This window comes from Eucyclogobius newberryi, unplaced genomic scaffold (assembly GCF_026437365.1).
Source record: "Eucyclogobius newberryi isolate DKJ021-1_F unplaced genomic scaffold, fEucNew1.0.hap1 SCAF_12, whole genome shotgun sequence".
Lineage (NCBI taxonomy): Eukaryota > Metazoa > Chordata > Actinopteri > Gobiiformes > Gobiidae > Eucyclogobius > Eucyclogobius newberryi.
The window spans coordinates 26,029,880-26,057,355 of NW_027315746.1; the positions used below are offsets into that span (position 1 = coordinate 26,029,880).

General features: G+C 40.7%; 3 protein-coding genes across 22 annotated transcripts in view; 2 read left to right on the top strand and 1 right to left on the bottom strand.

The window, feature by feature from the left end:
- The window catches only part of obscnb (obscurin, cytoskeletal calmodulin and titin-interacting RhoGEF b), a 70,571-nt gene extending 56,548 nt beyond the window's left edge, over window positions 1-14,023 (top strand). For 15 of the 16 annotated variants that reach the window (XM_072441717.1, XM_072441726.1, XM_072441730.1 and 12 more), the window contains 24 exons: window positions 277-398; window positions 479-676; window positions 1,361-1,492; window positions 1,574-1,792; window positions 1,878-1,914; window positions 1,986-2,038; window positions 2,123-2,221; window positions 2,856-2,912; window positions 3,398-3,537; window positions 3,621-3,821; window positions 4,827-4,903; window positions 4,991-5,161; window positions 5,238-5,397; window positions 6,247-6,363; window positions 6,450-6,614; window positions 8,240-8,398; window positions 8,468-8,645; window positions 8,724-8,837; window positions 9,615-9,782; window positions 9,867-9,969; window positions 10,844-10,973; window positions 11,051-11,144; window positions 11,227-11,269; window positions 11,753-14,023. In XM_072441717.1, coding sequence (XP_072297818.1) covers window positions 277-398; window positions 479-676; window positions 1,361-1,492; window positions 1,574-1,792; window positions 1,878-1,914; window positions 1,986-2,038; window positions 2,123-2,221; window positions 2,856-2,912; window positions 3,398-3,537; window positions 3,621-3,821; window positions 4,827-4,903; window positions 4,991-5,161; window positions 5,238-5,397; window positions 6,247-6,363; window positions 6,450-6,614; window positions 8,240-8,398; window positions 8,468-8,645; window positions 8,724-8,837; window positions 9,615-9,782; window positions 9,867-9,969; window positions 10,844-10,973; window positions 11,051-11,144; window positions 11,227-11,269; window positions 11,753-12,800 — 3,985 coding nt within the window. In that variant the 3' untranslated portion in view covers window positions 12,801-14,023. The remainder of the gene's footprint in view (window positions 1-276; window positions 399-478; window positions 677-1,360; window positions 1,493-1,573; window positions 1,793-1,877; window positions 1,915-1,985; window positions 2,039-2,122; window positions 2,222-2,855; window positions 2,913-3,397; window positions 3,538-3,620; window positions 3,822-4,826; window positions 4,904-4,990; window positions 5,162-5,237; window positions 5,398-6,246; window positions 6,364-6,449; window positions 6,615-8,239; window positions 8,399-8,467; window positions 8,646-8,723; window positions 8,838-9,614; window positions 9,783-9,866; window positions 9,970-10,843; window positions 10,974-11,050; window positions 11,145-11,226; window positions 11,270-11,752) is intronic. The other variant, XM_072441723.1, reaches the window with a different exon arrangement.
- A 45-nt stretch (window positions 14,024-14,068) lies between these two features.
- guk1a (guanylate kinase 1a) lies at window positions 14,069-23,769 on the bottom strand. Of its 5 annotated transcripts, none has more exons than XM_072441742.1 (7): window positions 23,617-23,769; window positions 18,554-18,667; window positions 18,437-18,478; window positions 16,983-17,218; window positions 15,710-15,794; window positions 15,556-15,641; window positions 14,069-15,214 (listed from the first exon to the last, which is right to left on the bottom strand). In XM_072441742.1, the coding sequence occupies exons 1-7, from the start codon at window positions 23,636-23,638 to the stop codon at window positions 15,176-15,178; spliced, it is 624 nt and encodes a 207-aa protein (XP_072297843.1). In that variant the 5' UTR covers window positions 23,639-23,769; the 3' UTR covers window positions 14,069-15,175. The 5 variants fall into 5 exon arrangements, with proteins under 5 accessions (XP_072297843.1, XP_072297844.1, XP_072297842.1 ...); XM_072441743.1 differs by lacking the exon at window positions 23,617-23,769 and adding an exon at window positions 23,260-23,343; XM_072441741.1 differs by lacking the exon at window positions 23,617-23,769 and adding an exon at window positions 22,806-22,950.
- cunh1orf35 (chromosome unknown C1orf35 homolog) lies at window positions 23,326-26,464 on the top strand. The gene is made up of 8 exons (XM_072441738.1): window positions 23,326-23,524; window positions 24,016-24,163; window positions 24,238-24,283; window positions 24,393-24,475; window positions 24,656-24,725; window positions 24,796-24,875; window positions 24,951-25,085; window positions 26,003-26,464. The coding sequence occupies exons 1-8, from the start codon at window positions 23,428-23,430 to the stop codon at window positions 26,232-26,234; spliced, it is 891 nt and encodes a 296-aa protein (XP_072297839.1). The 5' UTR covers window positions 23,326-23,427; the 3' UTR covers window positions 26,235-26,464.
- Window positions 26,465-27,476: the final 1,012 nt, after the last annotated feature.

Sequence of the window (27,476 nt, forward strand, 5' to 3'; positions counted from 1 at the left end):
ATCTGTAAATATTCTTTCTAAAAGCCTTCATTCACCAGATTTGAAACTTTATTTGGTTGATAATGAATTTAAAAAGTCTCAATGGACGATAGAAATAATCAATTTACTGGTCGACTACTAAAATATTTGTTTGTCGCCGCCCTGTTTTCACCCACCCATAACTTAGAACTTGAAAATCTACCCTTACTAAATGACAGCTACACAACTTATCAAAACGTGTCATATAGGGTGTGTTATGTATATGATAAGTACTGTATTTTGTTAATGTGCAAACAGGGAAACAGAAACCTTTGAGTCTGTCACTGAAGACGACCAGCTTCCTCAAGTGGTGGAGGAGCTTCACGACCTCCACGTCAGTCCAGGCTCACCGATCGTCAAGATGCAGCTCCGAGTAAAGGGTATGAACTCCGGCATATTTCATATTTAATAACCGCAATCACTGAAATCACCTCATCTCTTACCCATGTATGTCCTTCAGGATTCCCCAAACCTCGAGTTTACTGGTTCAAAGACGGCCAGCCCCTGCGTTCGTCAAAGAGAGTTGTTCTGCTGGCCGAGAGGGATGTTCACGGTGTGGAGATCGTGGAGGTGACTAAAGAGGATATGGGCGAGTACTCTGCCTTCATCAGCAACGCAGCCGGGTCAGCGTACTGCTCTGCTCGTCTCCTGGTGCTGAGTATGTTGACCATTGTTATTTATCGTTACGCACAATTCACTGTCTGTTATAACATTGTTCCGTCATCAAAAACAAGTCCTCTCCTCTCTGAGCCTCAGAAAACACTCCCCAGTTTTGTGACATCATAGGTTAAGCTCCGAGATCGTCTTTAAGTCTAGAAATCATGTATCATGATTTAACGATTATTCATGATTAGTCCTCATTTGTCCAGGAGTGTCTCATTGAAAATCATCCCTCACCTAAAATCGTCCCTTGCAGAATCTTTTTCTACGATTATTCATGATTATCGAGTTTGTGAACTTTCTGAAACTCAAAATAAAGTTAAATATATTTACATTTAGGTATATTTTTTGAACAATAGATTGAGCTAAAAAGACTTCTTCTTATTTGGTTCTTACGATAAATTATAATCACTATTATCAATTAACCCAATATTCTTGACCTCTCTCCCGTCAAATCACATTCATTACAGCTGCGCATTAGCATTAGCATGGTGGGGGCAAGCTAGGTTTGTTTAGCTCCCCGTTGTAATTCCCTCTGCGGCCAGTAGATGTAGCTCAAACGCTCTGACGTGAGAAATGCCTGACTGATATGAAGTTTAAAAGACGACAATTTATATTTATTGTTGATTTTTACGTAATATTCTTGCGTATATTCTTCTGATATATACAATGTGTTTCTTAGATCCAGGAGAGATGCTTCCTCAAGATAAGAAGGACTCCAAACTACCACTGGTGCCGCCACGTTTTATCGAGAGGTTCCCCAACAGGAAGGTCAAGCAAGGAGCCAGCATTACTCTGTCTGTCAAAGTGGAAGGTGTGCTGTGCTTTTATACACATTAAACACAAATACTTCATGTCATTTCACAGTAATTACAGTTGATTTGATTCGTTGTAGGTTCTCCCACTCCTACTATTAACTGGCTCAAAGAAGAGTCCGTGGAGGATGTGTTGTGGATCAAGCCTGACACTAAAGGGTACAAGATAGCCGGCTCCGGGCGCCAGCACAGCCTCATCTTAATGGATGTGGGCACAGAATACAGCGGGGCCTACACGTGTATCGCCACCAACAAGGCCGGCCAGTCCATCTGCACTGCCCACCTCGAAGTGGACCACTGTACACTTGATGCTCTACACAAAACATAAGATACAATATATTTATTTCTGATTTATTTATGGGTTTGTTCATTTCCTTTTTGCAGCACCAGCACAGCCAAAGAAAGAGGCTAAAGCAGCAGAGTAAGTTCCTCTTATTCTGCACAGTATGGAATCATGTAAGTAAAGGGAAAACTGAAGGTTTTGCTTCTTAGGGTTGTTGGAATTACAGTAAGTCCACCAGCAGAGGAAGCAGCCAGACCAAAAGGTACTGAATAATTTCACTAATATTCTGAACAAATAATAGAACGTATTATAGATTGTAAAATGTCTCATTTGCTTATGTCATCAGAGACAAGGATCCCGTACCTGGGTGAAGTCGGGACTGAGGAGTTCCTCATGAAACTGACCTCCCAGATCACTGAAATGGTGTCTGCTAAAATCACACAAGGTACACACTTTCTGTGTTCTTCTACACAATCTCCAATAACTCATGGTCCCAAACAAAGTTCACCCTGAATCCAAATTACATACTTCACTATTCAATTGTATTTGATAAAACTGTGTGTGTAATAATTAACTGTTGAGTTACTGAAATGGACTCTGACAAGTCATTTCTGATGCATATATGTTATATATATGTTTGTTGTCTTTGCTTCTGACACTGCTACATGCAATCAATGTGCATCACAGTGATGTCATTCAAAACCACTGTTTGAATGGGAAGTTACCGTCCCTTTAGTTTGGCTGCTTATCAAATGCTTCTGCCTTTATGTGGTCCTTGGATAAATTGCAATCGTCATGTAACTGAATCAAAGAATGAGTAATCATCACATTAAGATTGAAAATAGCAGTAACAGTTCAAAGTATAGGATTTCTCTTTACCATCATTAGTTTAGTGCCAATAAGAAGAAAACAAACAATATAAATATAACGAGTCTAAGGACCAAGGAAATGCAGTAAAGGGCTAATTGTAGAGCATGTGGACCACCTGAGTCCTGTGCTTCATGCTAACGTCACTCATTCACCATTCATCCTTTAGTTTACAAGCAAGTGACAACTCATTGAATCAATGTGTTATTCAGACAGTCCACAGAATCAGGAAGTGCTCCAGTGGATGAAATCTTGGCCCAAAAACACCAGTATGTATCTCAGTGCACTACCTCACTATGTGCTTTTAATGCAAACGTTTAGCATTTAGGGAAACCATTATGGCCTATTAACAGAGATGGATTCATATGTACTTTTATATCAGGTATATTTACTGAATAAACCTGTTACATGTCCCACTATTTTATTACACTCTTATGTGCATGTTTCTGCATGTTAATATCATCTTTATATTTTTACATAGGTTTGGACTGACCACCCAAAGGATATTGTGTGCAGAAAGGCATGTGTGTTTCTACTTTCTACTCAACCCACTGTGCTACTAATGAGTAATGCATGAGGTAACAAAGGCGACACAGAAAAGCTAAACTGCCGCTGTAGTATTTGTGAATGAACCTCCAATAATAAGCAGCAGCTCAGATTTGTCCAGGACATTTGAATTGCTCTGCTGCCAATATAAAACAGGACTAATACAGCGTAACCTTTGTCCCACATGAACTCTCTGCGTGCTGGACAGCCTCTTTGCGGGTCCCCGGTGCCGATAGCGACGATGAAACCAAGACCCCCACGGCCACTCCTCACCACGGCCGCTCCAGGCCCGCCTCCCTCATCGCTGACTCCTCCTCCGAGTCCGACGAGGGGGACGCCCGCGGAGAGGTGAGCTCACACTTCACCTGTGCAAAGTCACCAAAAGCAGCAGCGCAGTAATCCTGTCTTGTGCCGTACGGGCTCTTCGGCAGATGTTCGACATCTACGTGGCGACGGCGGACTACAACCCGACTATGGCGTGCAAAGAGTCCATCTCGCTGAAAGAAGGCCAGTACGTGGAGGTGCTGGACTCTGCTCACCCTCTCAAATGGCTGGTCAGGACCAAACCCACCAAAACAACGCCGTCCCGACAAGGCTGGGTCTCTCCTGCCTATCTGGACAAGAAGCTCAAAGTGAGTCCCAGGACCAGATGGAATAGAACAAAAGAATATATATTTGTCCCACAAGGGGGACATTTCAGTGTTGTAACAGCGAGGAGTGGAATAAGAAGGCTGACACTTTGCTCGGTGGTGGTGCAGTAGTTTAAAGCGCTGCACATGTGTGGTTGTTACGGTCTCTGTGTCGTAGGTTGGATTTCTAAGATAAGATAAGCCTTTATTTGTCCACACAATGGGGAAATTTTGGTGTTGCAACGCAAGTAGGTACAAAAGTAAAAGAACAGATAACTTATAGAAAGCTTTAGAAACACTCTTAATAGAAAAGCTCTTATAAACAAAACATTCATAGACAAAAAAACTCTCATATTCTTAATAAGGAATAGAAAGAAAAGTCATTAAAATAAAATAAAATAAGATACAAAATAGTAATAATTGTGGCAAAAGTAAACACTCTTATTTACAGCAGTTATCTGGACGGAGAATATTGCACCAATACCTCGGAGTATTGCACATGAATATGACATTATTGAGTATGAATATGACCGTATTGCACATGATTAGGTCAGTATTGCACATGATTATGTCAGTATTGCACATGGGTATGAGAGTATACACGTGTTCAGGGCTAACAGTGTTTGTTGTAAAGTCTGGCAGCAGCTCTCACACAGCGAGGAAGAGGTTTTGCAGCTATTTCCTTCCTAAAAAAATCAACATTGTCATCGCCCGATTTGGAACCTGGCCCATTTGGCACATCCTTCATTAAACTACTTTTATTGTGTGTTCTGTCCGATGTGGCCTCAAGTACACATGTTTAGAGAACAGAGGAAAACTGAACAGAGGAAAAATAAGGTTTGTCCCAAGTATGATGACTTATTTGGGCATGTGCAGTTAGAACACATTTTGGAGAATCGGTTTCCAAATCGGGCAATGACGGGGACAATACAGGTCCACCAGATCTAAACCTGGTCAAAAATAAATCATTCAAGGTATTAAACAGTTCATAAACCATTGTGTTTGTAGCTCTCTGCTGACGCTGGCGACCTTCCCGAGGGCCACGTAGAGGAGGTGTCTGAGGGCGAATACAAGAGGAAGTTGTTGTACGTTTTATCCAGCTATACTTCATATTTATGTTTCATTGTTTTATAACCAATAATACAGTTGAATAATATGTTTACTGTTTTTAGCCAACTGATCCAGGACTTGGTGAACTCGGAATCTCAGTTCATCAAAGAGGTGGACTTCTTCACCTCTCACCACCTGAAACATGCAGAAACTCCAGAAGCACCGCCAGATGTCACTGACAACAAAGACACCATATTCAGGAACATCCAGGATATCAAAGTCTTCCACAACAGGTCTCTTCTCTCACCGCGCCGTCGTAGTCTATTATAAATCAGAAGTGTTTGATGACCTGCTGTGTGACGGTTCCAGAGCATTCCTCCCGAAGCTGAACGAGTGCGAGACGGACGACGACGTGGCCATGTGTTTCCTGAAGAATAAGGAGGGATTTGAGAAGTACCTGCAGTACCTGGTGGGCCAGAGCCGGGCCGAGGCCATTGTCAGTGATAAGACTGTCCACCACTTCTTTAAGGTACTTTTAGAGCTTAAGTTGTTTTTGTTGTTTCTTTATGTCATTCTTATTACCGCCATGTACTTCAAATGTTGAAAGTGGGATTGGTCGTAAGTTTTCTTTAAGGTACGTCTTGTAACTTTTCACCTTCTTGTCTCCATGGAGATGTTATTGCTTTGACTGGAATGTTTTACAGTATGGCATTAAACTTATTCATCTTACATTTATTCAATTACGAAGGAACTTTAAATTTCTTTAAATTAAGTTCCTTCGTAAACAATTTATAATGCATTATAGGATCACTTATAAGGCATTTACAAGCATTTATCACTTGGTTATTCTTTAACGTTTCATAAGCAGCGTATTAACGCTCTATAAAATGTTTTTACATGATTTATTAACACACGTTTTTGGTGAATGGCTTATTAACATTTAGAAGGTGTTAAAATCCATCTACAAATGCTATTAATTGTCTTAACTGCTCACAAACAAATAACTAGTGCATCGTAATGCCTTACAAACAGTTTACTAAGAAACCTTCATTTAAAACGTTTCAAACTCAGGTGTTTGTTTTCAACAAATACCTTGAAAAAACGTGCATTCTAATGGTGCGTTCAGTGTCTCCAGCATCTGCCCTTAAAAGCAGAGGCGTGGACGTAACATTACTGTGAGGGGTGTCGTCTCTCCACGGATCTGACCCGGTTGTGTCACCTGCTTGACTTCATGGAGGTTTATACGTTTAAAGCCGTAATACTGTGGAACATTCCAGGCAAAGCAATAACAGACAATCAGATAAATAAATAGTCTGGTCTCAATTGCAATAAAATACATTTTTTCAATTTTTTATTATTATCTTCTCTTCTAATTCAGGAGTATACTGAAGTCGAACAAGCCAGTGCGGACCCCAGCGGCCCCCCTGTGCGCAGCATCAACGCCCACCTCCAACAGCCACTGGACAGGATTCAGAAATACAAGGCAGTTCTCAAGGTGACGGCTTTAATCAACAAATAACTATATCTTTTTTAGATTTCAACAAAAAAAAACTCAATATGTTTTCTTTCTGTTGCGTTCAGGAGCTGATTCGAAACAAGGCAAAGAACGGGCAGAACTGCTGCCTGCTGGAGGAGGCCTACGCCATGGTGTCTGCCCTGCCTCAGCGCTCAGACAACACTCACCACGTGTCTCTGATTGAGAACTACCCTGCCACGCTGGAAGTGCTGGGAGAGCCAGTCAGACAGGTGCTGCTCTTATTGGCCCAAAGTGATGATGTACACAGTAATTATCTGTGGTGGAAAAGAAAAAGTACTGTACTTAAGTCGATTTTTTTTCGATATCTGTGCTTTACTTAAAGCTGAGATTCCTGATTTTTAATATCGGGCTACCCCAAATAAACTGTCTGTTTGCTGTAACCCGACCAAACATTTTTCAAGTGGGTCGGTCGGTAGGTAAATTCTTATTTTTTTTACTTTGAAGGCAAAAAAAAAGATCCAAATTTTGCAATTTTTTGACCCGCAGTGACCGCCAGGGGTCAGGCTTTAACAGTCAAGCATATGGAGGACCAAAAATGAAGACGCATATGCGTTGCGCAATGCGTTATTTGTTCCTTGGGATGAAAGATAGGTTTAAGATAAGATATTCCTTTATTGTCCCACATGGGGAAATTTCATTGGTGCAACGCAGGTAGATACAGAGGTAGATACAGAAGAAAAGAACAGATCACTTATAGGAAGTTTGAAAAACACTTTCAGTAGAAGATCTCCTATAAACAAAAACTCCCATAGACAAATAAATAAATACATAAATACCATTGCATGTGATCACGACAGTAATTGCACATGAATATGTGTCACGACAGCACATAGATTGCACATGAATTTCACAGTAATTGCACATGAATCACAACAGTAATTGCACATATGACGGAATTGCACATGGTTAGGTCAGTATTGCGAGTGTTCAGGACTAACAGTTTGTTTACCAGCGCTATAAAATTATTCTACACGGCGCTTTAGGAAAGACCGGTCGGTGAGTCGGCAAAATATTTGAAAAATAAAAGAATTTTGCGTTTTTTTAACAAAATGCTGATAGTTTTTTTTCTGTCTGCTAGTTTTATAGCGGTCGGGTTACAGCAAACACACATATTATTTTGTTCAGCCTCAACATGCATTATTTCCGAGCGCCGACAGGGCTTTAGGACAGTTTTTTCAGACGGCAAAGTGAAACGGAGGTGGACCGCCCAAGCACAGCCAATCATAGCGCTGCTTTCTGTTCTTATTTAGAGGTGGAGGAGAGATAAAATACTTTAAGTACAGTACATCGAAGAGTGCATATTTTTTCATTTGATTACACTACATTTGTAACTGTACTAAATAGTAAAAGCATCTCCATTTTAGACCTGCTGAAATGGTTGAGGTTTATTTTTTAATCACAATATGATGCTTTAATAGTTTTGTTTGTATGAAATTCTTAAACTGCAATACTTAAAAGCACCTTACATAACTTTTTTTTTTAAACCAAAAATAGACTAAAACAAAAGCATGTTTTTTTATATATATAAAAAACATGCTTTTGTTTTAGTCTGTTTGATGGTTTAATTGCACTAAAGAGTCCTTTCTGTCCTTAATATGTGTATGGAATCATGCAGTTGAATTTCTACCTCCAGAAAGTTACAGAAACAAGATTTTTGATGTAGGAAAAGATTCAGTTGTAGTTACCTGAACGCTTGGACTCCCATCCAAGAGTCATTCTCAATCTGCGAATCAAGAACTCAGATATTTATCCTACTCTGAGTAGGACCTGACCAACGGGCAGTACTTTTTAGAGTACTTTTTCTTCTCTTACTTATATTTGTTTCGCTCAACAGGGTCCATTCCAAGTTTGGGAGGGAGCGCCCGGTATCCGATCGTCCTCTAGAGGTCACCATCGTCACGTTTTCCTCTTCAAGAACTACTGCATCATCTGCAAGCCCAAGAGAGAGAGCAACACAGACACACAGACCTATGTGTTCAAAAACATGATGAAGGTAAGGCGTTTATGAAGTTTCAGCCGCCCCGAGTGTCCAGCGGGGTCACTTCTGTCTGTGTGTTTGCAGCTGAACAACATGGACGTGAACGAGAGCGTGGAGGGCGACGACAGGGCCTTTGAGATCTGGCACGAGCGTGAGGACACTGTGAGGAAGTACACGCTGCAGGCGCGCACCGTCAACATCAAGAACTCGTGGCTCCGGGACCTGCGCGAGCTGCAGCAGAGATACAGCCTGCCCGCGTGGAGTCAGTGCACCACACCAGAGCTTATGGCTGCTGCACGTCTGCTCTGAATGTGTTTGACACGTGTCTGTGTCTGTGCAGGTTCTCCTGACTTTGATGAAATCCTGGCCAACTGTACGGCAGAGCTGGGACAAACGGTCAAACTGGCGTGCAAAGTGACCGGGGCGCCTAAACCTGTGGTCACCTGGTACAAAGGTACGATATTATTTCACATTTAGGATGCTATTGGGATATGAGTTGTCAGTGGTCTTGTAACAACAGTTTAGAGCTTGACCAGTGCAAGATCAAGCAGGCAGCACATCTTGACCAGTGTCATCACAAGGCAGAGCTGCACAAAACTGTTGATTTCACAAGCTGAAAGTTTGAAATTCAAACAATGTCATCGGTCAATCATGGAGATTATAGCAAATTAACCAACGTTCATAGGAATTAAGCAAATGGAGAACTGACCCAGAGCGCCCCCTGTCCTTACTACAAAACTCTCTGGGAAACTACTCATGTATTTATTCTAGGCGTGGTCGCTATATCAGTGTATGTATTAGTATCTGTGATATCGGAGGAGGATTTTCCCCAGATGAGTCGAAAAATATCGACTCATGTGCTGTGCCTTAACCACTCAACCACCGGGCAGCACAGACTGCCATGAGGGCTCATTCTCGTTCTGATAAAATGTTATTTATGGGATATTTTTGAGTATGTGAACTTTACTACAACTTTACATCAATTTGTGGATATTGCTATAGATTTCAAAAACATTGATATTGGTCTTGTCTTGTTTCTTTTGCCAATAACCAATATTGGCTATGTATTGGTTGAAAAGATCTGTATATTGTTTCAGTTGTTCATTAGATATCACTCATATAACGTTGTCTTCTTAAACACTATAACTGCTACTTACCGCCTCAGAAGATATGTGTAACGTCTATGCAAAGCTTACATTCGAATGCCTGTTTGTGTGACACTCTGGTGCAGACGGACGCGCCGTGGAGGCCGACCCTCACCACATCATCATCGAGGACCCGGACGGCTCGTGCACGCTCATCCTGGACAACATGAGCGCGGACGACTCGGGCCAGTACATGTGCTTCGCCTCCAGCCCGGCCGGAAACGCCAGCACTCTGGGCAAGATCACAGTCCAGGGTACGTCCCGAAACCGCCGCTAACGCACAAGTACAAGTACAAGTGCGCCGCTGCGAGGGTAACGCCCACGTCTTGTCTTTGCAGTTCCTCCTCGCTTTGTGAACAAAATGAGGAATTCCGTGTTCTACGCTGGGGAGGACGCTCAGTTCACATGCGTCATACAGAGCGCTCCGTCTCCTAAGATCAGGTATGATATGATATTAGATTAGATTAGATTTACTTGAGTCACGTTTTACTGAAATTGTACCTCTTATCACAGTTTTCGAACTTTGATGAGCTTTTATACTTTTATTTTCCTCAACTTTAGTTTACACAAAGTTGTATTTTGATTCTTGCATGTTTGAGTAATCCTGTATTGTCCTGCAACTGACAGAAAAGGTCTGTTTTCACCTACCCCTTATCTCCAACCACATTAATGTATTTATTTGTGATTATAAACATCAACATACGTTTTTAAAAAATATATATATTTTTTTTCTTATCACATCTGCAGTTTTGAACAGGAAGTCAATGAGCCTGTTTTTATTAAGAGCCGCTTTAGATCAATGTCGCAATTTACGATGAACAAAAGGTAAAATGATGTACGTTGATGCTGATGATGTTGTAGTTCAATATTAAATACCTGAAAAGCACCATATGTCTCTTTTAAGTAGTTCTATTGCAACTGTACACTTTTGCGTATACGCTTTGGTTACATTTCCTTTTCCTTACCTTTTCTATCCTACATGAAACAAAACTGCAATGCAAACTTGAGTGTCCATCCATCCATCCATTTTCTACCGCTTATTCCCTTATTCCCCAACTTGAGCGTCCTTTTCAGTTTTCTTTTCATGTTTGAAATGCCACCGCCTGCATTTGCACCTGTGTGTTACTGTTTCATTTGACTCTCTTTTTAGAAATACTAGATCGCGTGCATCATTTAAAGTTTTGTCCGTCTTTTCTATAGTAATTTCCTGGGCCACTTAATACTTCTTGAGTCACATCCTTTTGAGGCGTTGCTGCTCTCTTGCTTTCCAACGCCTTGATGCTTGTGCTGCGTGTCTCACTTGTGTTTGATGCAGGTGGTTCAGAGAGGGCCGGCTGCTGACTGACCAGGAAAAGTACCAGACGTACAGCGAGATGAGGAGCGGACTGGTGGTTCTGGTCATCAAAAACCCAACTGAGAGAGATCTTGGACATTACGAGTGCGAGGCAAGTCCCAAATACAGTTCCGTTTTTCATCTCAACACAAAAGAGATGTGTGATTGTTATTTCCTTTGTGTCACTAGCTGTCTAATCGTCTCGGCTCTGCAAAGTGTGCCGCTGATTTAGTCCTTCCTACTGTTGTGGCCCGCTCTGGAGAACAAGCCATCGCTATTGAAGGTGAAAAGAATGCAAGTCTGTGTTTCTCTTTTAATGTTTAGTGTGCTCTAACTTTCTTTTGTGTCGCTACTTTCTGCTGTAGTCACGGAACAGGAGACTAAATCACCCAGGAAAACCATCATCATGTAAGTATAGCAGTGGGAAACTGTGTGTGTGTAAACTGTGGCGTGTGCATGTGATTTGATATAAGTGTGTAAATGAGATCTACCACAGGCTGGTGAAGGGGCGGGGCTGTTGTCGTCCCGGTGATGTGGACTTCAAGTGTCACTGTCAAAAATTAAATCTTTATGTCTTACATGGGTCCAAAAGTGTTTGTCAAGTAAAGACTTATGGAATTTAACAATCACTCTTTAAACCATTGGAAGTGTTTGGTCATGTAGACGGTAGTTTTAATCTTATAATATATTTTAGGCATATCGTTTTTAACTGTTTCAAACTATTTTTGCTCATAAAACCAAATCTATCAAATGTAGGCATAGTGCACAGAAGTGACGCTGAAACAAGAATGTATGAATAACAACATTTTGACCCTCTAAACACAATCATTTCAGTTTTACTTTAGCTGATGTATGAAATCAAACTGTATGTTTGTTGGCTCTTGCTCACAGCGAGGAGACCATCACCACGGTGGTAAAGAACTCCCGCATGAGGAGGCACCGATCCCCAGGAGCAGCCCTCGTCGCTGGGCACCGCTCTGAGACCTCCACCCCTGACCCTGGAGCCCGGACCAGGAGGGTCCTCACCCCCAGGAAGACCACCATCCCCACAGTGTACGTCACCCAGAGCGAGGAGAGCCGGCCGCGCTGGGTGGAGGTGGAGGAGGTCATTGAATACAAGGTGAACAAGTCTCCTCGCCTGTCCCGGAGAAGAGGCCTCTCTCCGGCAGGCTTGGAGCGCGCTGGGACTCCGTCTAGACCCAAGAGAGGTCTGTCCGCGAACCCCAACGCCAATAACTCCAACAACAAGCTGTTGGAGCAGGCCCAGGCTCAGGCCCAGGCTCAGGCCCTGTCCTGGGAGCCGGAGGAGGGGAGCGTCCCGGTGCAGCCAGTGTCCACAGAACCACTGGAGCTGTCCACTGTCCTAAACACCTCCACTGAAGACAGCGACGACCAGAACGACAAGCAGACCGTTATTCTAGTGGAGGACGAGGAAGCTCCAATACAAGTCCCAAAAGAAAGGGTTTTGACTTTGGAAGACTTAGAAGATTACGTTCCTCAGGAGGGCGAGACTTACGGGACGTCGAGCTCCAGCAGCGCCTCTGTGGAAAAGCCCTGTGAGATCTCTGTGCTACAAAGAGAGATCGGGGGCTCGTCTGTGGGCCAGCCTGTGCTCCTGAACGTGGGCCGTCCTGTCACAGCCCAGAGGCAGCGCAGTGGCCTCTTCAACCGCTTCAGAGATCATCTGTCCGGCAGCTTCTTCTCGTCCTCTGCTCACCCACACACCAGCAGCTCGTGCACCGCCACAGAGAGAAACATCCCCATCCTGGTGACACAGGCCAAGCTGGAGGTGAAGCCCTCGTACTGCTCCGAGGTGCAGAGAGTGGAGGGGCGACAGCAGAGTTTTAAAACCAAGGTGTCAACTCAGACCTATGGCTACACCTCAGTGGGCAAACCAGTCACTCTGCAGGTCAGTGAAAAGCACCACCAGAAAAAGTAAATACTCAAAATATTGGGCCAGTCTTACTACAGTGGACAAATGTATGGCAAAGTCCACTCAAGCCAAAGCACATCATTCCATTTTGAGGCTAACTCGAGCAGTTAGCATCAGATGGTAAACTTATGAAACAGAAAATAAGCAATTGTGTCATGAAGTCGACATTTGAATGTGTCGTTTTGGGAGCAATGTACGGAATCCAGTGGCGTGTGGTCAGGACAGTCAAGGCAAGCAGTGACCAATACAATCTCAAATTACTGTGTGTCACAACTATATTTAAATTGTTCTGAAATATATCCAAATTAGCCCGTTTTCCCTCTCACTTCTGCTGCTGACGCTTGGCTGGAAGTTAGGGTGTTTTTAGTGGCCTCTACAGGCTGCTGAGCAGTACTGCGCTGGCTTTTGCGTTTAAGTGTTTTTCCCTTTTGCAAATATTATCCACAAATATTGATGAACACCCCAAACCTGCCCATCCATAAAAGTCACTGCACGCTACTAATGGAATCATACATGTTCTGATTTGAATTGTCAAATTCAGACTTTTACCCCCAAGACTTTTACTTTTAAACCCGAAGCTCTCAAATGCAACCGCTGCAGTCGTTTTGTTTATGATAAACAAAACATATGTTTGGTTTATATTTTCTTGTTTTTTTACCTAAATACAGTTGCACTGCTGTGTCTTGGATACTTAGAATGGTTAAGAGATTACTTTAGGAGAAGCTTCAACCAACTCTGACAGAGAAAATGAGTCATTTACAGTCGGTCAGTGTCCTTAGTTTGCACAGTATTTTTGTTAAACTCTTACGACACTAACATTATTGACTTGACTGTGATTGATTTTGATCTGTTTATAAAGATGTTTCTTTGTTTTGATCAGTGAATACTTTTCCAGCCTGACTATATCAGACTGAGTCAAATGTAAGAGCGGTGGTCAAGTTCCGTCAGTTTACAGAAAAACAAACTTGACTGTTTTGTTTGGGTTTGTTACATTATGTTATGGCTTGTTCTTGTGTAGATAAAATGTGTTTTACCACAACATACTATGGATTATTCATATGAAGGTATTGTGTGGCTGTGTATTGAATGTAGAAATAAATTAAGCAGTCTGAAAAACTACCTTTACTGAAATCATGATTTGAAGTCAGTCAAAAGCACAGAGAACGTGTGACATGTTATTTATGTGAAATGCTTGTATATCCTATGCTACATTGCAATAAAATGTGATAAACCATGTTAATGTTGGTGTGATTTTTACAACAGAACAGTCACATACCCGGATGTAACATTTATTTGAACTGACAGTTTGGTTTATGATCAAGAGGAGTCAAACACAAAACATTTGGAGTTATTTAAGAAGATCTTTTTCCACATCGACCCGAACAAACACAGTTCTGTGGAATGAGTGTTTCAGGAAAAAGATGTCTCATAATTAATAAGTTAAAAAAGGGTCATAAAATATTTTCAAGTAAAAGTTTTGATACATGCAGAATTGTAGCAGTAAAAAACTCTGATGTCCAATAATGTTATTTTAGCATTTAAATACAAAAGTTAACACAAGAAATAAAGCTTTAGCTAAAGCGACATTTGACACAGGATTTGATCCACAGACACAACAGTAGCAGCAGTAGCACTAATATACTCCACACCTTTGGACAAAGGCCGGAGCTAGAGCCGTCTCAGAATTATTCTTCTTATAAAATGTCCAGAGCTCAAAGATGGGAGATTACAAACTTCAAATGGTAAAGATGCTTTTAGAGAGAAACTGTGGCGGAACGTAACAAAGTACTAATACTTAGAGTACTTAGAGGCAGAACACTTCAGTCACATTTACCTGGACTGAGGACAATACACTTTTATAGTTTTATGGTGACATCGTGACTAAAGATTAGGAAATGGGTTCAGTTGCTTACGATACCCAAACCTCTACTCATTTTCTCATCACTACATGTACTTCAAGAATACTGAAGTAGATTTATACATGTGATACTTTTACTCAAGTAAATGTTTTGCAACTGTATTGACACTTAAGAAGTAGCAAACTGTACGACACTTAACATGGAAACGTAGAGTCCAGTTTATGTGGCATTTTTGAATAACAATTTAGTCACGGTGTAAATAATAAAACAGATTTAGCCACTGAACATTTGTAATCTCCCCCAGCATTTCATCCAATCACGTCAACAGAATCATGGCTGAACAGGAAACTCCGCCCAGATCATAAAGCGTAAACATCTGTGGAGTAACATTTCCTTATTCTTTCAGCAGCACTGGAGAGCTTGTGTGGATAGTTATGTCAAAGAGATTTAGAAAGAGCACGTTAAAGTAAGTTTCCTCTGGAGCGATGGGGAATGTTTGAGCCGAGCGTACGAGGCCGTCTCCTACGACGACGCCGAGATCTTCTTCACACTGTTGATTTCCTGAAAGACAAACCGCACAATACACATCATTTTAATCATACTTTAATCATTTCACAATTGATAAAACATTACATAGCTTTAGTAATCTTATAAAAAGAGTCACTCAAATTGAATGTTTAAGAGTTATATCCTGGAAACCACATAAATAACTTGCAAATGAAAGGACTGAGGAAAAGATCATTTATATTACCGGTATATAATTAATCATGTCATATTTAAGTGTGAGGAAACTGTTCTCAGACTAATTTACTGCTTCTAATTAGACTGCAGAAAAGGATTGCTCATAAATAATTGTAAATCTTAAAAATACAGTTCCATAAAAAGCCGTGTTTTCATTTCACCTGAAGAAGAGTTTCCTTTAACTGCACGTAGGCCACATCCAGGTGATCGTTGATGATGACCACGTCGAACATGCCGGGTTCTTTACCTGGAGAACACACACCGTTTGAGGAGAAATGGATCGAGTTTGTTTCTTTTTCTTTTTCTCAGACTTACTTAACTCCATATCCACTTTAGCGATGTTCAAACGCTTCTGGAGACTCTCCTCACACTCCGTGTTTCTGTCTCTCAAACGCTTTTCCTGAAACACAAGACGATAATGTCACTTCACCTGTGTGTGTGTATAGTATGTGTATAGTATGTGTATAGTGTGTGTAGTGTGTGTATAGTGTGTGTGTAGTGTGTGTAGTGTGTGTGTAGTGTGTGTATAGTGTGTGTATAGTGTGTGTGTAGTGTGTGTGTAGTGTGGGTATAGTGTGTGTGTAGTGTGTGTAGTGTGTGTGTAGTGTGGGTATAGTGTGTGTGTAGTGTGTGTATAGTGTGTAGTGTGTGTGTAGTGTGGGTATAGTGTGTGTATAGTGTGTGTATAGTGTGTAGTGTTTGTGTAGTGTGGGTATAGTGTGTGTGTAGTGTGTGTATAGTGTGTAGTGTGTGTGTAGTGTGGGTATAGTGTGTGTATAGTGTGTAGTGTGTGTGTAGTGTGGGTATAGTGTGTGTGTAGTGTGTGTATAGTGTGTAATGTTTCACTGAGGACATTTGCCCTTTACCATCAGACAATGGTCACACTAATACAATACGTGTCACACTTTATATTAGAGCACATTTACAAACATCTAACGAGCTGCTAATTTGCATACATAAAAGTGGTTAATTCAGAGTCAATTATCATTTATTCTGCTGCTAATTAGACATTTACTAACACTTTCCTATTACTAAACTAATTCATAAGCAGTAATAATGAGTGTTATTAGAGTGCGAGGGGAAATGTAGTTTCACTTGTTAACATCATATCAATAAGCAGTAATACATTTATTAATAGGAAATAAAGTGTTAGTAAATGTCTAAGTAGCAGCTGAATAAGAAAGTAATATTGACACGCTGTGTGCTACATTTGTCCCTTTGCCCCACGTCACCCTGGAATTAGAAGTCTCGAGCTCAGTGTGTTAAATGTTTAGCTAAATAAATACCAATTACCATCAAATTAACTGTATGCAAATGAGCAGTTGATGGTGATAGGTGTACACTAAAATAAAGTGTTACTGAGCGTCTCTTGAGTATCAGAGCTAACTAAAGCATGAGTTAGATGTTTTACTGAAGGCCTAAAATGGTTAAAGCATATTTTTGAGACTTGCTTCTCTGATTTGAAACAGAATTCAGTTTTTGGGCTTTGGTTTAAAGGGCTGTCAACACTGCATTCTCGGATACTCTCCATCGAGTGAGTGCTGAGTGAGTGTGAATACGGGTGGATGCGGCGGTGCAGTGGTGGTACCAGCACGTCCATGGAGGGCGGCTGGATGGAGATGTAGATGGGGTTGAGGTCGGTGCGCTTGATGTTGCGGACGCCCTGCATGTCGATGTCCAGGATGCAGATGAGGTTCTTGGCCTGGACGTCCTGCACCGCCGCTTTGCTCGTGCCGTACAGGTTCCCGGAGAACTCGGCGTTCTCGATGAATTCGTCCCCGTCGATCGCGGCCTGCATCGCCTCCCGAGTGACGTAGTGATAGTCTGCGAACAGGAGAAGAAGAAACACGAGGACGTCGATGGGATCAGCGCGGTTTGGGTTGTTTTTGGCTGCTATACTTGCTCTTTAATGATCCTTATGTTTTAGTTCTAATATTCAGCAAATTGTTTATAATAAAAAGGTGCTAAAAAATACTAGAAAATACCAGCATTCTGTGGGTTCATTTACAGTCTATTCTCTATTGTCTGTTACTTAAAGCTCGACTAATACATTTACAAACATTTTAACTATGGAAGATCATTTTTTTTCCATCATATTTTTAATTTCTACCCCTTGATTTTTAATCTCTGAAAAAACATGTTTTCAGTCGCTGAATGTGTTTTCCCAACATTTATGTGCATATGTTTTTCGAATAATTACTTGAATATTGGTGAATATTTATCATAATTTTAAATCAGTCAAGCAAAAAAAAAAAAAAAAAGAACAAAAAGGAGTAAAGTAAAAATTTCCCCCCCCAAACTTACAATCATTTAAATAAATACAAAAGGTGTTATCTGGTTTTATTATTTGTCAAATGATATTGATTGAGATGTATATAGAATTTTGGGCCTTGTTTACAGTATGGGTTGCTAGGTAACTGTTGTGGAACTACCTCTACCTAATTATGTCACATGTCCAACCAGGAAATTACAAACTGGGTAAAAATATGTACAATTATTAGTGAAATATAATTATGTTCACTATGTTTTAGTGAAATGAGCAGTCCGAGCCTTAACACATAACTATGCACTTTAACATCGTTTCAAGCCTTCAAATTCAGTAGTTTAAATGAGCTAAACTTTAAATTTACAGTCTAAATTCAAAGTGTACTGAAAAGGTGAATTTTTTATGGACATCACCATTCATGTCCTCAGATGAAAAAGCACAGTATATAACTTTTAGGCCAAAATAGAGTAAAACAAAAGCGTGTTTTTGTCATTTTGGATGGTTCTTTTGCTCTAAACATTTATTAAAAACATGTGTTCTTCCTGCATCTCCAAATACCTGACTCGTACTTGGCCTGGAAAAACTTCCTCCTCTTCGTTTCCATGGAAATATAGTTCCTTTGACTAAAATATTCCACAGTGTGGCATAAAACACAATCTGCACGGTGTGTTCTGAAGTATGCTTTTGACCTTTTCCATGGACTCATGCAGGGGATTTCCATCTCCAGAAAGTCACACACTGTTGCTAAGTTACTTGAATCAAAGCCGGAGCGTTACCTTTGCCGTTGACTTCTCCCGGCCTCGGTTTCCTGGTCGTATCTGCAACACAATCCACCACACGTTTACTTTCACTGCGGCTGGTTTCCCACAGCATCGCTCGGCGCGCTCACTCACGGGACACGCTGAACCCAAACACGCTGTCATACTCCTTCATCAGCTTCTTCAGCAGAGTGCTCTTCCCTGCTCCGGACGGGCCGCTCAGCACCACGGGCCGGGGTCCAGCCATCGCTACACGACGCACACACAAACAGAGCAGGAAGTGTGAGTGTGAGGTGAGGGTGCTCAGACCTGCTCGTGTTGTGTTCATGAGTCACACAGAGAGCACAAGTCAGCGAAAACACCGCACCCTCGACACTTCTCACTACGTGGCGAGGAAAGAAAGCTGTGACGTAACCATGGAGCTAAACCAGAGACAATAGTGGTCTAATTGGAGAGCCCCACTTGAGCTTGTGGTGATTGCAGTGGAAAAAAACAACACAAAAACGACACCAGCCTGGAGTTCATTAGCTTCACCTGCAGGAGAAAGTGAAAATGATTTTACCTCGAGGAGTAGATTTCTTTAGTCTTGTTTCTGTCATTTTTGTTACAGCTCAAAGTGCACAGATGGTAGGAGGGAATGAGACGGGCGGGACGCTTTTGGAGAATGCATGGGAGAGGCAATACACACACACAACCACACCCACACACATAACTGAGCGTCAGATATATTGTCAATACTGAATACAATATTGAATAATTCAATAATATAGAGATTCAAAACATTTCAAATCGTCAATACTTTTTACTTTTACCGCATTGGAGAGCAGGTCTCTGTACTTTCCAGAGTTTAAAGTATTATTCCTGATGTTTTTACGCATGTTTATGACGATATTTTCCCTGAAGGTTTTTTCAAGTCCCGGCTTTGAGCAAATGAGAATATATAGCCATAAAAGTACATTTCTATAGGTATTTCAATATTTGTATTATTATTATTATTATGTGTGATACTTTTACTTAAGTAAAAGTACAGATACAGGAGACAAAAATACTCAAATTATGTACTTGATCCACCACTACTCTATGTTCAGGAAATTAATATGGAAAGCTATTTTAGCATTTGGCTTTTATTTATATTTAAGACTTTTTAAAACAAACTGGAATTAAATAGAAACTACTGATTCAGGTTTTGTCTTAAGTGGCCTAGAATAGAAGAGAACAATCTGGTGACAAAATGACAATTATCTTGTATCTTTATACTATAATACAAAATTAACTATTACTTACTGACTTCACACTATGTTCTACATCTGAAATCTTTCATCTAGTGAGGTCCTGCTTTGGTTCTGCTTTTACTTTTCTTACTTTACTTATTGCTCCTGGGGATTTCCGTAGTGATTAAAAGGGAAATAAATGATGTCACTTGTTTTGTCAGTACAAACAGGAACCACTGGTTATTCAAGCGGCAGCAGACCATGGAAAGGATTAAATATTTATTCAGATGGAAAGTACTTATTTATTCCATATTCAGAATGTAAAAAATGTATTGTTTAGGCAGATAACAGACTAAGAGATAGAAACATTTTCAAACGTTACTAGTAATAGTACGGTACATTTAACTAGTTATTTTTAACATGAAACAGCAAAGTACATTTGTATTGCTGTTGATATTTTTTGGTGGAACGATAAAAGACTTGACAACTTGAATCTAAAAATGTTTGGTGCCATCAGTGCAGCAAATAAATCTGGGAAATACATTCTTTGACAAACTGATTAGAATTTAGATCAAGCTAGACCGAGATTAGGCTGAAGTGATGTCGCTTGAGTGCATTTTGATTACCGTAAAAATTAGATGAGGGATACTTTAACAGGTTTTTTTTTGTAGTTTTTCCTGGCCGAGAAGGAGAGTCTAAGGACAGAGGACCCTGGGACATCGTCCCTCGCCACCACAGACATTGTCTGACTCACTCGCCACCACAGACATTGTTGATTCATTTCTCCCTGTGGCCCTCAGAGGCAACTGTTGTTGTGATTTTGGGCCTTACAAAAATAAATTGATTTGATTTAACAATCGATTAGTTGCAATGAATCGAAGCCGTGCGTGTGCTATTCAAGAAAAGGATCATTCCATGCGGACTATGTTTTGTGAAAACTAGCGAATGGATGCGGAGCTACTTCTACTTACACGCCGAGTGGTTCTCAGACAGCTCCGTAACTCGTCTGAAATGGCACTGCTCCACATTAACATTACGGCTGTCCTAACGTTCCAGTCGGGCTAATCCATTTACAGAAACAACACGACGACTTCAGCCTTCTCTGTGTGAAAGACTCGGCCTCTGCAGGTGCATCTGACACGTATCACTTCAACACGCCGGGCTAATTAAAGGCATACACCTCCTGACTGACACACACACACACACACACACACACACACACACACACACACACACACACACACACACACACACACACACACACACACACACACACACACACACACACACACACACACACACACACACACACACACACACACACACACACACACACACACACGGTCTAGATCATCACTTGTGTTCCAAAGTTCTGTCTGGATTCACCCCCTGCAGACACTGGCTCTTGAGGGCTTGAATGAGGAATTCAAGCCCATTTTTTCGTAAGGGTTCTGATCAAAAAGACAATTTACAGTGATTCAAAATGTAGTTTTGAATACAAACTTACATGGTTTTCCCATTGACCTGTTTGTTTCATTCAATATTTCGAAGTATACTTTCACTGGTGACTGAAGGCTTCAAGATATTTATGAATAAAATAAGTAAATTATAATCAAGGAAAATCTGATTTTTTTTTTTTAATACTTTGACATTTTGATTGAGTGATGTCACAGTTAATAATGCCAGTACTACAGTTTTTCAGAGTCAAGGGCTGCAACTAACAATTATTTTGCTGATTAATTAGTCTAGTGAGTGTTCTTTCAATTAATCAATTATTAGACTAGTAGATTGCTAAAGGCCGGTGAAGAGAGATGAATCTTAAGTGATGCCGCTTTACGACATTCTGATCAAATAATATTTCCAGATAATGTTTTTATTTTAAATATTTTGTTATTACAGCTCAAACTGAGTCACAAAACCTCTTTTTCAACTCACTGTTGACAATAATTTCAATAATCAATTAGTTGCGATTGATCTTTGAGCTTGTTGCAGCCTTCCTCCGAAATCACACCATTTTATTTGTAATTAGGCCCTTTGACAATCATCATATGCATGTATTTGCACTAATTCGCTAATCTGTTAAATCTTAACAAGATTCTTATCTTTTGTTTAATTTTTTTTCTATCAAAATTCTGTTTTAACTACAAATTATACATTTCAGGTCAGGAGCATTAACAGGAACAAATGCATTAAATGGAACAAAAAATGAGAACAAAAACAAATACATATTTAAGCAATATCAAAAAATATATAATACAAGAACTTTATGCATTTCATCACATGCTTCTTAACTAGAAGGCTGTTTGTATGCAAATAACAGATATGAAGAAACAGCAGAAGTCATTTTAATCATTTTAAGGTCTAGTTACGTTCCAAATTTTTAATTTTATTTTTTAACTCAAACGTGCGTCATTTTCAAACGTTAATAATTACAATTGATGGTTGGTTATTCAAGAAGTTAAGGAGGAAGCTGCTTTTACTTTGGTCAATTTGCTGAGTTTTCTGTCCAGCTGAATCTGCACTTTACTTCATTAATAACAAAAGAGCAGGACAAAGCAGCGTGTCCTTCCTGTCCTGCTGCACCAGTTCTGTTTACTGTTACACACCACTATTACACCAAAGTGACTGAAGAAATGGACTAAAACTCTGCACGGCAACAAACTTGACATTAAGGGCATGAGACAGTAAATGACAAGCATGTGAGATCATCAACACCACACGTTTACTATTATCTGGCACTGTTCTGCTCATTCAGCATGTGATCAGTCATGCACCATCCATTACTCAATTAAGAATCAGTGGCCAACAAATGGTCAAATGTGCCTTTATGCATCATATGTTATCATATGTTGTAAGAGAGCAACATACATATAATTATGTTTTGTACGTTTGATTATCTTCCGGGAGTAGTAGATGTTTAGACTGAAAAACTGGAAGAGACATTATACAGAGCCACTTTATCACAACTGCTCTGCACTTTGATACTAAAAAGGCAATAAACATCAAAGCACATGTGAGGTGTTATTATGTGTATTATGGTACTTTGCTCAAATGTTCTCAAATAAACGAACCAGGCTGCATTCCACAGATAATGGAAGGCATTGGCAGACGAATGGCATCATGGTGATCCTTGTTGCAGAAGACGCGTTAGGAAAAGAACACTTTCAAGCGCTTACCTGAAAATAACCTGGAGAAATATCTCATGTACATCCGAGTGTGCGTTAATCCGAGTTGTGGGAGCCGTGTTCAGGGGATTTTGTGCCTCCAGCGAGCTTTACTTTTGCAGTGAGCGCGGTGAGAGCCATCAGGGCAGCGCTTTATACAGCCTACGTCATCACTCCGCGACAAAACAATAACAAGCGCATGGGCGCCGTAATTACGCGTAACCACACACCGAAACTGCTGTTTAAACTTTAGCGATCTGGAAATACGTGTGTGTAATAGTTAAGTCGCGTACACCAAAATACGTTTTGACGAATGCTAAATGAGAAAACTACTAAATCAGTAACTCTTAAACACGCTTTAAGCAACTACGGTAGACTTTAGCTTCACATTAGCATAGCAAAGCAAACGAGAAAACGCGTCGGCGTCAACGAAACGAAGCTAAATTTGCTGTAAACTAGTATTTACCGTGATCTTTTGGGTGGTTGGATCAAGCAGTGGCCCGTTCACCAGCCGCAGGAGACTTTAGTGAAGAGTGTGAGATGAGCCCAGTGCAGGCCTGAGCACTGCCGCTAACGTTAGCTTTGGGAACTAACGGGTAATACCGCACTCTGCGTCTCCGCTAATCTACGGGAAATGTTTGGTTCGTCGAGGGCTGGCGGGTCGAGAGGGGGACAGGACCAGTTCAACTGGGATGACGTGAAAGTCGATAAACACCGGGAGAATTATCTGGGTAAGTGGCGCATGCTCCTATCGTGTGCGCACACATGGCTCTGATCGGTGAAAGAAGCGCGGTGATACTAAACTTATCTGCCGCTCACATACCTTTACCTCGAGCGTCCCTCATTCCACTGTGGACGTACTGGCGGCTTTGGAGGAGACTGGTCGTGTGTGCGGCTTTACACAGCGTGGGTCTTTGCCCTCACGGCCCTGTGAGAGGACACGTCTCATGTGGACAGCGCTGTCCCTGTGCCAAGCGGAGCTACGCGGTGGCGCAGCGCCACTGACCGACCTGAAGTCATGAAGTATTTTTAGCCCTGCCAGTCACCACTGGATCACTACATACTCTGTGATCAAGAACTATCATTTCAAGCAAAGGCTTGCGGCTTTGGTTGCGTAGTTTTGATGAGAGATAAAACAATTCAAGTCAAATAAATATTGCCGTAGCCACCTGTAGGTATAAACGAATTATGTTTGTGGATAATAACTGGTGTTTGTTTGCAGGGAACTCCTTGATGGCTCCTGTCGGACGATGGCAGAAAGGGAAAGATCTGAGCTGGTACTCCAAAGACAAAAAAGGTGAACGTTTATCCAAAGAAGAGGAAATGGCTGCTGTGAAAGCTGCTGAACAGGAGGCCATGATGGCAGCATTGTGAGTCACACAAGAATAAAGCTTACACACCAAATCAGCAAAAAGTGCATTCAATCATTCTGTCTTTTTTGTAGAGGACACAAGAATATAAAGAGACAACCCACTGGTCTCACCAAAGAGGTAATGCAAACAAATTTCTCAGCTCTACTTTCAATATGTTGTTGCTGCTCAAAAGATTTTTGAAGCATTTGTATTTTCCTTCTGACAATGTTGTTGTTCCCTCTGTCAGGACCTGGCAGAAGTTTATAGACGAGAAGAGCCAGAAGGAGATGAGCGAAACGTTGATCGTGTCTCAGGACTGGGCAGTTCTAGGTACGTCCAGACACCCATTTCATTTGTCCTGGCGTCCATCTCCATCAACAGCACCCAGTGAATAGTGTAGAAATACATCAACGGTGTGGCTTCCAACAACAACATTTGATCTGTTCATCTCTATTTCATTCTAATTTTTCCAATTTCCATCTAATAAATCATGTTTATTTGTCTGCACAGCGGTGGCAGGAAGATGGTGCTGTCTCAAAAGGAAAAGGAAGCTGCCAAAATGGGACTGCCCGTCTTTACTGTAAGTTTACTTCACTTCTCAAATGTTTTAGATGGCACTTGTAAAATGTAATGTAATATTGTTCCTCCAGCATCACAAAACAGAGGGTCAGTTAGAACCGTCCACAGTAAAAACGTCTGAGAAAGAGCAGCAAGTCGATGAAGAATCAAGGTGAGGCAGTAAAACAAGACCCAGGAGTGAAATCACGGTTGCCAGTTGCCACATATTACTGTGTTTTTTTTTCAGGAAGGAAAGCAAAATGAAGAAGAAGGAGAAGAAGCAGCACAAAAAAGACAAAAAGAAGAAAGAAAAGAAGGAAAAGAAAAAGAAGAGACACAGAAGAGACTCGTCCTGCTCAGATTCAGAGGAAGATGGGAAAAGGTTTGTCCAGATCTCGCCACTAGAGGGCACTAAGATACAATATTCTTGTCCATACTCTCCCTGGTCTAGTCAGAAAAATAACAGGTTCTCAAACTCCAATTACAGACATTTGGCTTCCTAAAGGGAAATCAGTTGTTGTTTTGATATTTTATTAGACAGAAATATAAAAAAGTAGGTATCTGATGTTACATTTTGAAAGGACCTAAAATGTAATATGACTAATTATGTCTCTTTGGTGGGATAGTATCTGTGCACGTATATCATCATTTACACCAGTCAATTGGGAGTTTGTGAGGAAAAATTGGGTGAAATAACTTGGGCATTGTAAAGTTCTAAAAATGAATTCCTCTGTCTACTTCATAAATAAGCAACATTTAATTGAAAATGCAGTTCACACATAAGGAAAACACATTTTAAAGTTTAAATATGAGTAAATGTAGTGGAGCTTTGGTCCTTGCTTACAGTATGGTTGCTCGTTCTGCTGCACATGTTCAACCAGGAAGTAAAAGATCAAACTGGGGAAAACTAGGAAAATTTGAGTAAGATTTTAACTGTAATTAAGTTTTAGTGAAAAGTGTAATTTAACCTGTCATATGCACTTAAAGGTTTGCGCTTCACCCATGTGCTCTCTGTAGTTGTGTCCTTTAGCAAAGACATCCGTATGTTTATTGTGACAGGGCATCTGGTTTCAAAAGAACTGTTTAACACTTGCACCTTACAGTAAGCAATGAAAAAAATCCACAGTTTATTGTTGAGGGATATCCATTTCCATCCTCTTCATACGTGTGATAAGAGTTTCTTAAAAGATATAGTAAACTAGTCTTTTGAAGCGAGAGCCCCACTTGAACACCTCTCACTCACCACTCGTCCAGCTCTGCGACCCGACCACTGATTGTTTGCTTCCTTTCGCTCTTCAGGCACAAAAAGGACCACCATCGTCATAATCCATCATACCATAGTCAGAGTGGAGCCAGACCCCATGACAACCATTCACAGGGGGGAGCAAAGGCCGGCGCGCACCCCTCCCACGGCGGGCAGAGGCAGCGGCACGACACAGACTCGTCCGACGGGGGGTCTCCCAGGGCCCGGCTCAGGACGGCCCCCGGCAGAGAGGCACAAAGCCACAGGCGACGCCACGACACGGACTAATGTGATACACCCCCCCACTTAAGGGTGGGTCGTACAGACGAGGCAGGAGAGGCGCTGGACGTGACCCAGAAGAGCCGAGGGGTGCCACAGCGGACAGCGTCTGAGACGAGGGTTCACTACGGGTAGTTGTGATGTTTTTAACTATTTTTGTCATTCTTTTACAACTGCTGTAAAAGTGTTTTCTTTGATTTTATGAGGTTAAATGAGTAGATAAATATTTTGCTCAGTGACTTCAGTGTGTTTTATTTCATACACGCTTAACATCAATTATTCCTTTCTCAGTTTCTAATTTGTATATAATACTTATGTTTATACAACATTTTAGACCCTTAAAATTAATCTTTCTAATGTGTTACAATAAAGGTGCTACAGAAAAAATATCACATTAAATTGTAATATTGAAACTGCTTAATGCCACTCACGCAATAACCCAAAAACAGGATCCAAGTAAACCCTTTTTTAAATTAATTACACTGTTCAAAAACTTAAGCTGTGCTAAATAAATAGCAGAATGAAACATGCCAACAAATATCTATTGACCGATAAGTCGATATTGTAATTGTCCAGGCTCATGTTGTTTGGTTAAGTGTAGTTTCAAGGGCTTAATCTGGAGAGAGAAAATGTATGAAAACCAGACTGATCTAGAATTTTGGTGCCCAATATTGACAGGAGAATTGCCTATCCAGGGGTTGCAGAATGATGAGAAATTAGGACCGCATTTTTGAATTGGAAAAATCCTCAAAATGTTGCATATAACAGGAAGCTGAGACCCATGAAAAACATCAACAATTACAATACCAGTGTTACCATTCCCTATGTTTTAATTCTGCTCCAACGATTAAGGACTGGACTAATATCATATAATACGATCATACAAACAATGGAAAAAATAACCTCAGGACTCACTTAAAAATAGACAAATTTAAAAAACAATGAGACAATATTCTGAAATATTTTTTTTTGAATGCCATCCTTTATTTTCTACTTTAATTATGTTTTCCCTAGTCCTGCTAATTCTTTTTTAACACAGTTTTTCTGTGTTTTTTTATTACATTTTATTATGTTTTTATGTTGTGTTGTTGCTCTGTTGTTTTTGTTCTGTGTTCCAATAAAAATCAGTTTTAAATCACAGAACATGGCAACAATTTTAGATTATTAAATTCTATACTCTTTAATTTTGTCTAGATGTTTAAATAATTTGAGCCTCAAACTTTGCTTTTATTTATCCCCCCCAACCTGCTC